This window comes from Folsomia candida, unplaced genomic scaffold (genome assembly GCF_002217175.1).
Source record: "Folsomia candida strain VU population unplaced genomic scaffold, ASM221717v1 Fcan01_Sc007, whole genome shotgun sequence".
Lineage (NCBI taxonomy): Eukaryota > Metazoa > Arthropoda > Collembola > Entomobryomorpha > Isotomidae > Folsomia > Folsomia candida.
The window spans coordinates 6,200,934-6,215,675 of NW_019091199.1; the positions used below are offsets into that span (position 1 = coordinate 6,200,934).

The 14,742-nt window shown below is 38.2% G+C and overlaps 4 protein-coding genes across 4 annotated transcripts; 2 read left to right on the forward strand and 2 right to left on the reverse strand.

Moving 5' to 3' along the window:
- Positions 1-2,731: 2,731 nt before the first annotated feature.
- Positions 2,732-6,099, forward strand: LOC110852033. Its single transcript, XM_022099996.2, has 3 exons — positions 2,732-4,601; positions 4,675-4,923; positions 5,367-6,099. The coding sequence occupies exons 1-3, from the start codon at positions 3,903-3,905 to the stop codon at positions 5,946-5,948; spliced, it is 1,530 nt and encodes a 509-aa protein (XP_021955688.1). The 5' UTR covers positions 2,732-3,902; the 3' UTR covers positions 5,949-6,099.
- Positions 6,100-8,020: 1,921 nt separating this feature from the next.
- Positions 8,021-9,644, forward strand: LOC118436203. Its single transcript, XM_035853742.1, has 3 exons — positions 8,021-8,408; positions 8,839-8,959; positions 9,033-9,644. Exons 1-3 carry the CDS (start codon positions 8,021-8,023, stop codon positions 9,535-9,537), a joined length of 1,014 nt encoding a protein of 337 aa, XP_035709635.1. The 3' UTR covers positions 9,538-9,644.
- Positions 9,645-9,698: 54 nt separating this feature from the next.
- On the reverse strand, positions 9,699-10,628 carry LOC110852572. The gene is made up of 4 exons (XM_022100672.2): positions 10,478-10,628; positions 10,215-10,410; positions 10,054-10,145; positions 9,699-9,984 (listed from the first exon to the last, which is right to left on the reverse strand). The coding sequence occupies exons 1-4, from the start codon at positions 10,553-10,555 to the stop codon at positions 9,730-9,732; spliced, it is 621 nt and encodes a 206-aa protein (XP_021956364.1). The 5' UTR covers positions 10,556-10,628; the 3' UTR covers positions 9,699-9,729.
- Positions 10,629-10,713: 85 nt separating this feature from the next.
- LOC110852540 lies at positions 10,714-14,715 on the reverse strand. Its single transcript, XM_022100644.2, has 8 exons — positions 14,466-14,715; positions 14,247-14,376; positions 14,087-14,169; positions 11,774-12,974; positions 11,605-11,697; positions 11,404-11,515; positions 11,259-11,341; positions 10,714-11,188 (listed from the first exon to the last, which is right to left on the reverse strand). The coding sequence occupies exons 4-8, from the start codon at positions 11,786-11,788 to the stop codon at positions 10,967-10,969; spliced, it is 525 nt and encodes a 174-aa protein (XP_021956336.1). The 5' UTR covers positions 11,789-12,974; positions 14,087-14,169; positions 14,247-14,376; positions 14,466-14,715; the 3' UTR covers positions 10,714-10,966.
- Positions 14,716-14,742: the final 27 nt, after the last annotated feature.

Sequence of the window (14,742 nt, forward strand, 5' to 3'; positions counted from 1 at the left end):
ATGGAAGTTTTATTAGAGAGGAATGAATATCATGCATAAATCGTTAATACAAATCTCATTTCTTATTATTTTTAGTCGAGTAGGGAGAATATTCTATTTTGGGTTTGATTTTTAAGAATTACGGCACAAAATGGAGGAAATTTCTTGTTGGTTGGTAGGACAATGAGTGACGCTAGTAATTTTATCACTCAGAAAGCAAGATTATTTGACACTTTATCAGTCTATAAGGTTACGACAAATGGCCGAGTTACAAAAGAAATTTTCATTTTTATTAGCCCGAGACAGGGCTTATGGAAACGTCATGTCCGTCCGTCTGTTTTTCGATAACTCTTTAACGAGCTGACCGATTGACTTGAAATTTTTACCATGTATGTACATCTTGGACAAGTTAGGAAACGAGTTCGAAGATGGGCGAAATCGGTCAAGTGGTTGACCGGTGGAGGTCATGGTAGGTGGGATTCGAAATTCAAAATTGTCGTAGAAAGCTGAAATTTAGTACAGAGGTAGCTAGTGACTTGTTTTTTAGAAAAAAATGAATTTAAGTTGGAAAATTTTTCTTGAGGAACGCAATGGGGTGACCCATACTGGTTTTTCAAAATGGTCATATCGAGCTGAAATTTGGTAGAGACGTTGCTTATGGGGCCTAATGGAAGAATATGAAATGACATTGGTAGAATTTTATTTTGAGGGACCCTATGGGGTGACCCATACCGATTAGAAATTGCTTGAAAAACATTAAATCCGGCACGGTAATACTTAATGACTTCTCATTAAAGAATATGAAGTTAAAATGCAAAATAGTACAAAATATCTAACAAACATTTAGCCATCCACACCAAGGAGGTTGGTAATATTATCATGTCGGTGAATTCGAAAAAAATAGAAGTGAGCTCGGACTCACCGAGTCAGGGACAGAATCCCTGACTCGGGCTAAATGGACTCTGCATTGTAGATTTCAAAAAATAAAAGTTGTTAAAAATATCTCATGGAAATCTCATTTTTAGGCCTTTTCAGATGGGCTTATAGATTTGTCAAGATGTCTGTGCGCACGATAACTCTCTTTAAACACAAGCTAGCGACCTGAAATTTTGCGAAGTTCATCTTGGGGTCAAAAGTAAGGTTTTATTTTTAGAGACGGGCATGATCGGTTAGGTCGGTGGGGTCTTTTAAGTGGTTAGGGGTTGACTGAAAACATATTAAATGTCATAAAAAAGTCCCAAATTTTTCGTAGGAAGTTGGAATTTTGATAACGGGTGAGACCGTAGGGACTAATCCATACAGATTTTTCAAAAATATGCCACTCCACCAGTCAATGGTCGTTTTGACCGACAACCGCAACGCCTGACTCGGGCTAAATAAAGGCTGCACATTGCAAATTTCAAGTTTACTATTAGACATAGTACCCTCGAGATTTTTAGCTTAAAAAATCAATAAAAAAATTACGACGATTTCATCCTCAAGAATTAAGTCTCTATGTCTGCCCATTCAAAAGTTATTAAAGGTTAAAGAGTTGGTTCTCACGCCCATGGGAGAAGAACCAAAGATTTTTAAAAATAATTATTTTATTTGTAACTCGACCATTTGTCGCAACCGTTAAGGGAGACGCGTTACCTAGATACTTAATGTCAAGCAATCGTGCTCAGAAAGTCTGAAGTCAATCTGGCAAAAAAATCCACACCAAATATTGCCACATAGATTTCTAATCGTCCTGCATCGTAACAATCTCAACTACAAAATGTCGCTAAAAGTGTCTGAGAAAGGTTCCAGGTGGCAAATTCCTATTGTGGTCATCGCTGCCGGCATTTTGTGGTGTGTCGTGACCTGGGTCAAGTGGCGCTTGCGAAAGCAACGAATGGAAAAGTACCGCCTTGAGAAGAAAAAGCTGGACGATTTTATCCATTTTCAAAGCACTTCAGGCAAAACTGCGGCAGAGGTTGGTATTAAAATTCATGTTGTCCGAATATATCAAATTAAAATATAAGGCCAATTTTTCTAGGCTCTGAAATCATTTCATGAACGCCAAGAAGCCGAGGGCAGGGCAAAGATGGGGAAAACCCTTTTGGATGAGCTTGAAGAACGCCAGAAGAATAAAGGCAACAAAAAGAAACCGACCAGTGGAAAATATTCGGCTGAAATGGTGATGCATACATATTTACATAATTGACAAACCAGACTATAAATTCTAATGTTTCCCTAATTATTATCTAATCTCTTATAAGTAGTTTGAAGACTCGGTCAGCAAACATGTGAAGGAAGTTGATATCAAGAAAAATACGGGGGACGGAAATAACAACAACAATAACAAGAAATCCACTGATAATGGTGACACCAAGCCGGAGAGTGATCGCTACAAAAGCTGCACCAAGACCAAAAACTTCGTGGCTGAGATGGGACTCAAGGGTATCAATGCCAAAAAAGGTTTCCTCAAGAAGAAGGATGTCTAGTGTCAATATCGACCATTCGTTAAATATTTAATCTCTCACATATTCTGAGTCAGGCGTAAAAATATCCACATAAGAAAGTATCCGAAAGACCTTTTTGTTCATGATGAGTCATTGTTTTTTAACAAAGTGCATGTGTCTTGCACATAAATTGTGATGTTAGTGAACGTGTGTGCTTACTCATAGACTAGTTTACTTATATTATAGCAAGTTCTGCATGTATATGTATGTATGTATGGTATCTAATCTGTATTCAAGTTGGGGAAGTAAATCTGTTCGTATATATGTCGATAGATTGCGAGATGGATGGAGAAGATCATTTACTTACTTTATTTCGCATTTAACCAGACGACATTATTTACTCGCAGAGAGAAATCTATTACACATTTGTTATTCTTCCAAGTGGAAGAAGTTAGTTATTAGTAAATAAATTATAATTGTAAATCGTTTAATACATTAAGTCTTGTGCTACTGAACATTAAGTTCGTAGCCCGGCTTAAACTATGTAGTGTGAGATATTATTATTAAGTGTTTGTTCTTGTTGAATTGCAACTTTGTGTCGAGTGTGAGACTGCATTTACACGAATTGCTTCCTAGTCGTTTATGTGCAATTGTGTGCATCTTTGTCATACACAAGCAGCTAATCCTAAGCAAATGAGTGAATAATAAACTGGAGCGTATTTAACACTGTCAAAACACACTCTGTAAATACCAGAGTTTATTGCAAATTGATCGATATTTCATGTAATAATCGTGTCAAGTGCGATATATAAAGTTTGCTGATCACAGTAATTATTGCAGTGATATAAATATATCACCATACCGGAAATGGCCGTAATAATATTTAGCACTTGAATTGAAAATATAGTGCAGGAGAGTATGTACATAAAAATATGCATATAAAACTGAGGATGAGTGAGATATTTGAGGCATCTGCTCCTCTGCTAAAACTCTCGAGATAAAAAAAGAGGATTATTTATTTGTGAATGAGTCTCATTCGGTGATAATAATACTGCATATGCAATGTAACTGGTCGGAATATTAAAGCCTCTGCATATGCATGTGAAACTTGAATGATATCACGTTATCATCCATCACTGTGCAGAACGGAGATTGAGATATTTGACTTTGTGCATACCAGGTCGAACCAGTAGTTATTGTGCTGAAGGGTAGAAATGAGTCAATAAAAATACGAGAATTGTGTTATTACTCTGTTTTGTGTAGGATATATGGAAATGAAATTGTGAAAATGAGTAAGTGATACTTTATACGTGTCCGTGTATCAAATTTCTGTGGCGTTTTTGACTGGAATTTTCCTAAACGGGAGGTGGTACAGCTTGGATACATATAAAGTTTGAACAAAAGTGCGTACTTGGTTTTAGTCTGAACCGGCTCAACTTGCTGAGCAGATTTTAAACCAGACTTTTATCTATGTGATCTCAAAACACCTCCCAATTTACAATGAGACGTCCCAATTTGCAAGAAGACTACATTCCCGACCAATACCTGCAATATTCCCCCGAAGAATATAACCAATATCCCCCTCAAAACGAACTATCTGGTCGTGGGAGACCTGCACCGCCAATCTGGCTCCCACCACCACCCCCACTCTCATCGGAGGAAAATTCTCGTGCCAGTTCCGCCCTGTCACTTTCTCATCGTCAACATGAAGACGAATTTGACGACGACGAGAATTCGAACTATTCGGACGATGGTGATCGACAGCAATATGTCCCGACTGCTGATGACAGTGACCCCAACCAACAAGCTCGATGGGGTCGGAGTAACTTTACACGGGACGAACTTATCGCGCTAGATATTCCCCTGCAGACGAAAAATAGTAATTCTCGCCCTCCAATTTTCGCATCGAAAACTGTGCAACTGACGCTGTGTCAGAAAATCGTCATCACAATTATCATCATCCTTCCGGCGTTATGTTTCACCGCGGCGGCTCATTTTATTAACGATATCATGACAGACTTTAAACTTTTTAGTGCAAGTTTCTCCGTTTTTCAAGGCGTTTTCTGGCCATCGTTCATATTTTTGGTGATTGATGCCATTTCCGGAGCAACTTTACGGGATGGTGGGGACGAGCCTTCGTCGCGATGTCTGGGGCTTTGTTGGGCGAATGGGAGGTGGAAATTGACGCTTTGGTTGATTGTAAGGATTTACTCGTGATAAAATGTTATCTTAATTTGTACATGTGTGTGAATTAATTTTGTTGATATTTCAGTTTCACAGCATTCTTGCCTCAATCTCCGTAATTGCTCAACTGTTATCAATTCAACGATTAAATATCAGCGTGTCTCTGGCACTTTCCTTTAGTTCGACGATATTCGTAATCTTACTCGCGCAGATAAATCGAGACAAAAGGTTTAGTCTTGAATTGATTGCGTTTTCGATTTTGGGATATCTCGGTTTTGTCGTGGTGGGAATTCCTGCTATGACATCGACTCGCCGGATGGACTCTGTAGACTTGACGGTAATTAGAAAATTAAGTTAGGAATTCTAGGAATTAGAAAATTTAAGGTGGAATAATTACGTCGTAGATTTTAAATCTCACTTCATTCATACTCTATTCTATCTGCAAATTTAACTGCAAATCCCTAAAAATGACACAAATTCCATCAGTTTTTAGATAGCTGCAACTTTTACTTTTTCTGTAAAATTAATTTTTCGTACTACAAGTATCCATTTGAAGAGAAATTGCGAATTTATTTCAAATCGATAGTTTTATAGTGCCAAAAATTAAGTTGACATTAAAGTATCAAAAGTTACAGTTATCTCAAAACTCATGAAATTGATGCCATTTTAGAAATTTGCATTTAAAGACATTTAATAAAGTGAGATTAAAATCTATATGCCACATCAAATCATCATCCTACGTAACCTTAATCCAACGACTTAATATTATATTTACGATAGGCCGGAGTGATCGCATCCCTCATCGCATCTTCCACCGCAGTCCCGGCCACCTTCATTTTAAGCAAGCTACGCCAAGAAAAAGTCGCCGATTCCGTAATAGCGACCTCTTTCTCCTTTCACGGCTCTGTGTTCAGTCTCATCATAAAAATTTGTATAGACACCTCCCCCCATTTTATCCCTCGGTTTGACCCCACGTCGATCCAGTGGGCGGCTGCAATCACGGCACTCGTCATATTCGGCACCGTTTTCACCATATTGGAAGGAAAATTCAGCCAGAATTACAAACTCAACGTGAGAAGTGATGGATTCGGATATTGCAACATTTTAAGACTGCGACTCCTCATTTTTGCGTTCTCGTGTGCCTGGGAAATTATCCGACAAGGGATTTGGAACACTTTTCCCGACGCTTTCGACATTTTTGGCAGCGTTTTCGTCTTCTCCGCATTTTTACTTGCGGTCGGATATGAAGCCTGGTCACTCCGAATGTCGGAAGAAGTAAAGAATTCCAGTCGACCGTTTCAATTCTTCCCGTGGCTTTTATCCACTAAAAAATCTCCCAGCAGTAACAATACGTGGAAATGAAATGCGTACGCTGGATATACGATTTAATTTATTGACGAAAGTGCCAATTTTTATGACTGATCTGAATTTTAGTTAGCTATTTATACAAACATAAATACGTAGCAATTAGCAATAAATCTCGATAAAATGCCATATACAAAATAATTACGAATTATAGCATCGCTAACATAACGTGTAAATCATTTCAGTGTAAATGGCTTCATGATAAGCTCTCATTTGTTTAATATCAATTGCATCGTTCAAAATCTTTATACGCCATTTGTTCAAACCCGACAATTCTACACCTCGAAGCTCATTACTGAAATCATACGACGACGAGTACAATAATGACATGACAACGCACACTGTCACGAAAACGAGAGTACGAGACGACAAAAATTGGCAATTTTCATAATGCATCATCTCGAGCAGCTCTTCCACCATTAAAATTTTAGATCCCACCACGCCCATCAACTTACAGGATGGTGGTGGAAGACGTTAAGAAGAAGTTTGGCGAGTGGGTAGACAAATACGACTCAAACTCTGACGACTATTCGACCTTCCGCCTTCAGCAGAACAGCAATGGTCCAAAGATGTCACAGCCACCCGCGTCCGCCAACACGTCAGAATGGGCTGGTGTCTTATATGACCTTACGTACCTAACGTGCGTCTTCGTGGTGAGCATCTTTGCGATCCATTTCCTCTTGGAAATTGTTCACTTCTTTCGAGACCAGCTTCGTCGGAAGGTCGGTCATAATGCGGCAAATCGAAAGGTGCTTTTTGAACCTGTCTTTCGAGAGGAGAGTGCCAGCTGGCCGACTGGGGCCGCGTTGGCTTTCACGTACCCCAACGACAACCGAGACGGTATTTACAATTAGATAAAGTTATATTTTTAGTGATGGATGCATTATTCATATTGTCCATGTTTTTCCAGTTTCGATAAGATTTCGACCACCAGACCATGGAATGGCAGCTTTCGATTTTACGTAATAAGAGAACATATCTATATGCTGTTCGCGCAAAAATTGTCGGTTGAGAAAGCAGTCGGAAATAGAAGTTAACACCTTCGTCCGAAACATAAATTGTCTATGAAAATCTATGAAAATTCGAGAAAAATGAGACCCCAGGAAGTCTCATACATATCTCCTAGAAATAGATCCGACCACGTCTCTGGCTTTGAAGGCGACAACTTTTTGCACAAACAGCTGCAAATGCATATCAGTCAGTTAATAATAAGATACTAATTTTATAATTTTGACCCAAGGAACAAAGATGACCAGAGAACAATCACGTATCTCGCCCAGTACGGCCCCATCCCACGCGTTTTTGAGGAGGGACCATACATCGACGACCACAAGCCTCCCAGACCACCAACACCTCCGCCACCACCACAGGCTGGGGGAGGAGGAGGAGGAGGAGGTGGCAATTTCTTCTCAATGCCATCCAGCCCTCACCGTGACTTGTGGTCATTCAACGCTGGCGTTCCCCACCAGACACGACCTGGTTTTTGCTCCTCCACTTCAACGCCTTGCCTGAGCCCGACTAACCAAATGCAGAACCAGTGCTCGAGAGGACAAAGGATTCACAGAGGACAGCAATCCAACTCCACCATCAATTCGCCATTTTTCTCGACGGGAGGAAATCGCTTTGGGTGCGGAACAACACACACAAGTAGTAACACCAAGTCAAACGTTGGACTTGGGGTTGGACGTGGACATGAGATGACCAGTTTGCGCCCAAAATTCACAAATTACAAGCTAATGTGATGCATATCATAGGTGCAAATTTAAATGCAATGCAAACTTGCGACGTATTTAGAACCAGGAAATTCCAAAACGTATAAAGAGCAATGTAAAAATATGTGTAACTGAACTGTCTCAAAATGAATAATTTTTGCTCGATTAATAAACCAAACCTCTGCAATAAAATATTTTGCCAAGTTGTCACTGTATTCGATCACCAGACAAAAAGTAGCCTAATATAAGTGCAATGGGGGTGGAGTTGTTTCTATGGACATGTCCGCATAAAAACTAAACGGGGCCCACTTTCCACATTCGCATTGCACTTTTTGAATTCCAAAATTCCACTCCGAAATGTCTCATTCGGAAAAGAACCATTGGGACGTGTGGTCCGCAGACCCCGATTCTGAAGATTTTGATCAACATCACGGTCATCGAGTGAGTTCACCTCCTTCTTACGGTCATGGTTCTCCCTCTGAAGGAGGAGCGTCCTGCTTCAGAACTTGGTTGAAGACGGCGACAAACTTTCCCTTCCTGATCGTCTTTATTATTCTCGTCGTCTGCGTCTCGTCATTGCTTTTGCCAATGGTCAAATCTCTCTGGCAATTCATCGTGTCCCAGTGTCAACGAGAACTGGGATATCAAGATAGGAGGATTTTTTTCGAACCAGTGTTCAGCAAGGAGTCTGGCATTCCCACGGGAGCCGCGTTGGAGTACAAGTACCCCAAGGATGATCGGAATGGTAAGTAATTTTTATTAACATTTGACTCGATGAATCATGACAAAAATCGTCAAAATCAACACATTCTTAATCATTTCTCGGCTCTGGGAATTTATTTTAAAATTCTGGACGAAAACTTTGTAGTAAGCTGGGTAATGGAATGGGGTGAGTTTTTTCAGCCAGTTTCGACGAGTTCCAATGTTTCTGAAGGCTTCTTAAACATGAAATCTACTTAAAAAACTGTCGAAATCTAGATTATATGTCTTTTAAATGGCATCAACCTACTCTATAAATTTATCGTCCGGAATTTTAAAAGTTTAAAAAATTCCCAGAGCTGAGAAAAGATTAAAATATGTTGATTTTGACTACGAGTCATCACCTCCTACGTTATTAACTTTGGTAGTAAATATTCCCGTTTTGAAAAATAACCTATTATTTCTATTTTCTGCAGTCTCCATACTATTCCGACCTGCGGACAAGGGGAAAGTTCGATTTGATCTCATTCAGCGAGACATTCCTGACAAAAAACCCCAGAGCACCGGTCTTATCGGGAGGATTATGGATGAGTATCAGTAAGTATTCCCATCCTTAGTCCAACTGACTTTCTGTGACTTGAAATACTTCAATTGTTACACAATTTTTAAGGGATCTCTTATCTTGTCCCGAGGACGAAGTGGCGACGAAGCACAGCAACCGGAAAATGATTAACTACACCGCCGAGTTCTACCCAATTCCGAGATTGTATGAGACCCGGAAACCACCAGGAGGATTTCATGACCCAGGGTTACCACCACCGCCACCACCAGGAGGAGGAGGCAGAGGGGGTGGTACTAACAACTTGATGCCATCCAGCCCTTACCGCGACTTGTGGTCGCCACCAAACACTGGAATTCCCCACACACGACCTGGCTTTTTCTCTGCACCGCGACATCAGTATTATGAATCAACTCCAGGAAACCAGGTCCCAACATATTCAGACTTGGACTACAATGTCATCAATCGAAGAAATGGGACAACGAATTTTGACACCACTTACCAGTCATCTCACATTTGGAATAATAATAATCCGAATCAAGGCAGGCAATTTACACCTTCCATGAGAAATGGGTACACGAGAAATTCAGGGATCATTTATGGCGACTTTTTGTAATTTGACGACTCTCAGAATGACCTTACATTTGAACTGTGACGTGAAAAATATGTAAAACAAAACAATCTGTCCCTCTAATGATTACATAAATTTGTACCAATCAATTTAGGGATTTGACATGATATACGAAAACTCTGAAATAAATAGTCACAAAAAATATGTTCTTTTGTATTAAGGCTTTATTATCACTATTCATGTTTGACTGATAATCTGCAAATTTATCTGCCTCAAATCTTCCCTTCTCCCCAATTCTTTTGAAAAAGAATGCACCACGAATACGGAGTAAAGTTGTAGCACGATAAACCAAAGATGAAGGACTTGGCCAACCGATGATGATGAAGATGGAGTTTGCCTTGGTATTAGCACGTGGTCAATGAAGAGGTACAAGCTGAGGGCTACAATCCCGTAGTGAATATTGACCCAATGGTCAGTATTGGTTTTATTGCCCTTCATAAAAAATGTGACGACATCAAAATATGTTTTTCAAAATTTTACAAGTATTAAACCTATTCCAACCTTAATGCTTGCATCCCAAAGTAAAATTCCCAAGATAAATATTCCAATTGAGAAAAAAAGTCGGGCATAAAGTTCCGCGATAAGCAGGAGAGCTGATTAGTTATGAAATAATTAGTGGATAACTTATCCAAGATAAGAATATTTACCGATGTTTTGCTTACTTGCCCACCCTTTCGTGTACTCGAAATCTTGCAATCTTCCGGAATGATCACCTTGAAATAATTCCGATGTCCACCAAGAATGTGGGTAATGTTCTCGGATTAAATCCTTGTCCTCCTTCTGACTCGTCATTTTACCAAAATTGATAATAATTGGGGTTGCAATGATACAGGCGAGGATAAAACATCCTGATAAAGCCTGCGTAAAATACCTTTAGCTCTTTTGTGATAATTTTTTTTCTATGAAATACGGTTTATTTATGTACCATTTCCATCATGGCGATTAATTTGACTCCCTTTCTAAGCGAGTATCCACAAAAATTGACAAGTGGGATGCACGCCATGATTGATTACCAATTTTTTTATTATGTTTTATCGGTTTGCATGTAAATATGAACTGATAATATTTTATGTCTGTTCTAGTCTGATGAAAGCGTTTTGTGGTCAAATTTTTATGCAAATGTTTTCCTCGTAATGTTAATGAATTAGGAAATTCGTACAATTCCAGGATTTCCGAGCAGGAAAAGAACAATTATTAGTTTATTACGAATAAGATATGAATAATGTACGTACATTGGTTAGTTTTATGCAATTTACAACCATGCCTTGATATTACACCCAATAAATATTAACATAAATCGGTATATGTATTAATTAACATACATGTTAAAATAAGTATTATTATGTAAATTCGTCAGAGATAAAAATTGCCAATCAGATTCTGGGTATATCTACATCTTGTTCCATGGTATTACTTAAAACTGGCAAAATCCGCACATCGGTTCCCCCCGAAGCAGTCGGATAAATGCGTACACGACAACAAGCGTGTACAACTCGACGACGAACTCGGTGAAAGTAATAAAAATCCAGAGTGCCCCGGATGAGGCGTCGACGAGTCCTCTAATGAAGGAAATGAGATCCCAGGTCATCACGATGTAGCGAAATAATAGCCAAATGTGACACTTTCGAGCACAATTCTGAAAATATTTTACATAGTTTAAATCACTTGAAATTTCAGTATCAGTTTTGTAATAAAAATGACTTTACTTGATCCGCTCCCTTGTAAAGAATGGCCCCAAAAATGACACCAAGAAATCCAATGATGCTGATACCGACCCCATTTACGAGCACTAATTAATAAGTAGTTACACTTTTTCCGTACCACTCGGAAATTTGAAGAAAGTTTCCTTACCAAGTTCCACAGATTGAAAAATAGTTTCAGGCTCAGGAACCTTTTCACTTTCTTCGATCGAGAAGTAAATGTAGTAGCTCAATCCAAAAACTGCCATCGTAGAACTAAATATCTGTTCATCAAATGTAATAGAATACTTAATTAGTTGCCCAATTTGTGTTAATATTTTACAAATTCATCCTTAATTTCCATTAGTCTTACAATATCTAGAATTGCCACGACTTTTGTGGCTGATTGCGGACTGAGTAGGCGACAGCAAGGGTTACATGATGATGATGATGACGACATGATTAACTGATAACGCAAAAAAAATAATTTAGGAAATTTACAAATTATCAGGAGAGCAGATTTCTATCTAGATTTTATTTACCGAAGAAAGTGACATGAGTTTTTTAAGGTTCTTTGACCGAACAATGATTGTCACCCTACTGGAAGGAATCCTGTAAAATTATTTGTTCTTATTTGGCATCCTCTTCTGCTCCGTCTGGAGAAATGGATTGGATGATGATTGGATGCGTCGCAAAATTGAAACCCGATACACCTTCAGAGCTCTTGTTTATGTTATTCTAGTCCTCATTTTATTTTATAGCTTTGTTTGCTCACTTCCCTTCAAATGAAGTAATGATACCGAGAAACGTAGGGTTTTAAATTTTATTGAATGAGGATAATTGTAGCAGAGAGGATCATAAAAATGAATCTGTTCCCCATTAAGAGTTGGGGACATAAGATCAGTGGTTTAATGTAATTGTGACATCATGGTTATCATCAGAGGGCGGATATGTATTTATTTCCAACTTTTTCATTTGATGATGATCGACTTTGTGGGGGCGTGTTTCCGAATTTTTGCGGGTGACAAAAATTTCAAAATGTTTTTACATATTGTCGCATATCTATTTTTAGGTTTACAGACATAAATATTTACAAATATTTCCGCCATTGTTTGAAAAATAGGTAATTTTTGTAGATATTTTTTAAATACATATACCTAAGTATTTTGTAAATATTTGAACGCTGTGAGTCGTGAGACGATTTTTTTGCTCGAAGAAATTGGACCACAAGAAAATCAAATGTATTCAAATGTATGAGCATCAAATTCAAAAGTATGAATTTTTCGAAAATCTTATTTGTATGGTTTTGTTGGTACATATTTTTCGAAAATCTTATTTTTATGGTTTTGTTGGTACATATTTTTTTAAATATTTTTTTCCTAAGTATGAAATAAATAACCGCCCTCTGATCATTATCTCTACGAAGTCATAAAGATTATTGTAAAAGTTTGTGTAATAATAATGAGAACAAGAAAATTCTGGAGAAATTGAGACGGGAATATTTAACAAGAATCGTTTTCAAAGCCCTCGCATAAAGGAGAACACGACGAGGGCGAAATATGTGTGAACAATGACGCTTCCCAGTATGATTGAGATGAAGAATGGGTTGGTAGAATCTCCAATGGAATTATCGCCATCATTAAAAACTTGAGGAAATATGATGAACACTCCGATTGCTGCGATGATGATGGTTATCATTGTGAGGTTGATAATCATCCAAACTTTGCACTGGATCCGATTTTTCTGATAGAAAAAGTTACAAAATGATATTCTCGCCAGTGTTAATAAATAGTCGAATTTCTTAATGAGAACTCGATGACTCATCCGGAAAATCGGCACATTTTTAATAATTTCTCGGCTCCAGGAATTTGTTTCAAAATTCTGGACGACAAATTTGTAGAGCAAGTCGTTCCCAATTTTTTAAAAATATACCGTCCAGATTTCAACAATTTTTGAAGGAGATCTCAAGTTTAAGCAGCCTTCAGAAAAGCATGGTTAAAAAATTGAACCTCATCAAAACTGGCTTAAAAAAACTCACGGCCATTCTATTAATCAATTTACTGGCTACAAATATGTCGTCCGGAATTTTAAAATTATCCATTTCCGAGAAATTATTAAATACGTACTAATTTTGACGATTTTAGTGACGAGTCCTAAGCACGTTAATAAGGATTTACATGTCTAAGGAGGGGAGGTTGTGTACTATCAACTCCCGGATCTCGATGCCCTTTGGATATGTTGTAGTGTCCCATGAATGTACAAGAACCCTGAAGTGGTTTGATTCCATGGCCACATTTGCGCCCGCCACACCCACTCAAAGGTGCCCAAAAATCGCTTTCACTCCAGCTTTCACTTATTCAAAACCACGCTAAAAATCCAATTTTACTCCGATTTTCAAATTTCTTTCACCATTATACTCCCAGATAGTTGCTTTCTTATTTCCAACATCAAACTCAACTTTTTTGATGATTATTTTGCAGACATATTTTTTTTTGTTAATTACTACAACATTGCTCATTCAGAATTTTAAATTTTTTAAATACTAAGAATTTCAAAACGTTGAGTTTGATGTTGGTAATAAGAAAGCAACTATCTGGGAGTATAATGGTGAAAGAAATTTGAAAATCGGAGTAAAATTGGATTTTTGGCGTGGTTTTGAATGAGTGAAAGCTGGAGTGAAAGCGATTTTTGGGCACCTTTGAGTGGGTGTGGCGGGCGCAAATGTGGCCATGGAATCAAACCACTTCAGGGTTCTTGTACATTCATGGGACACTACAACATATCCAAAGGGCATCGTGATCCGGGAGTTGATAGTACACAACCTCCCCTCCTAAGAAATACATATATGTACATACATCTCGAGCTCCTTTGTACAGCGTAATGGACGCCATAAAAGCCACCAAGCTCCAACACACGATAGACATGAGCATAATCCAGTCTAAAATGTAATTTAAATATGTACATATTTAGTTACAAATTCAAAACGAGGTCTTAATTTATGAACAAACTACGTACCAGGATCATTTTTCTCCTCGTGGTGTTCAACAATTTCTGCATCCTCAGCATAATCAGATTTAACCGGAAAACAAACGAAGCGAAGAATCGCTAGGGTTGAAGAGAGCATAAAAATCGCCAAATAAACTACCTGCACGTTTCATAGTGTCGAATAATTTAAAATTATTAGTTGAAATTACTTCAAAATAATTTTTTTCAAAATCGTTTTTTTTCTCATACCACTTGAAATATAGCGACGACTTTTGTCCCAGTTTTTATCGACATCCAGCCCAAACAAGGGTTAAAATTAGCGGAAGATGACATGCTTATGCACTTTTCTTCCTAAAAGTGCAAATTTTGTGCAAATTGTGCAAATTTTCAAATCCTTACTAAAAATATGTATGTATGCAAATGAACTAAAATATGTTCACGAGATGACTATGCACTTTCTTTTGCTGCTGGTGTTCTGAAACTGGAAAGAGGTTTGACAGATGGACGAAGGGATGTTGTGGGTGTG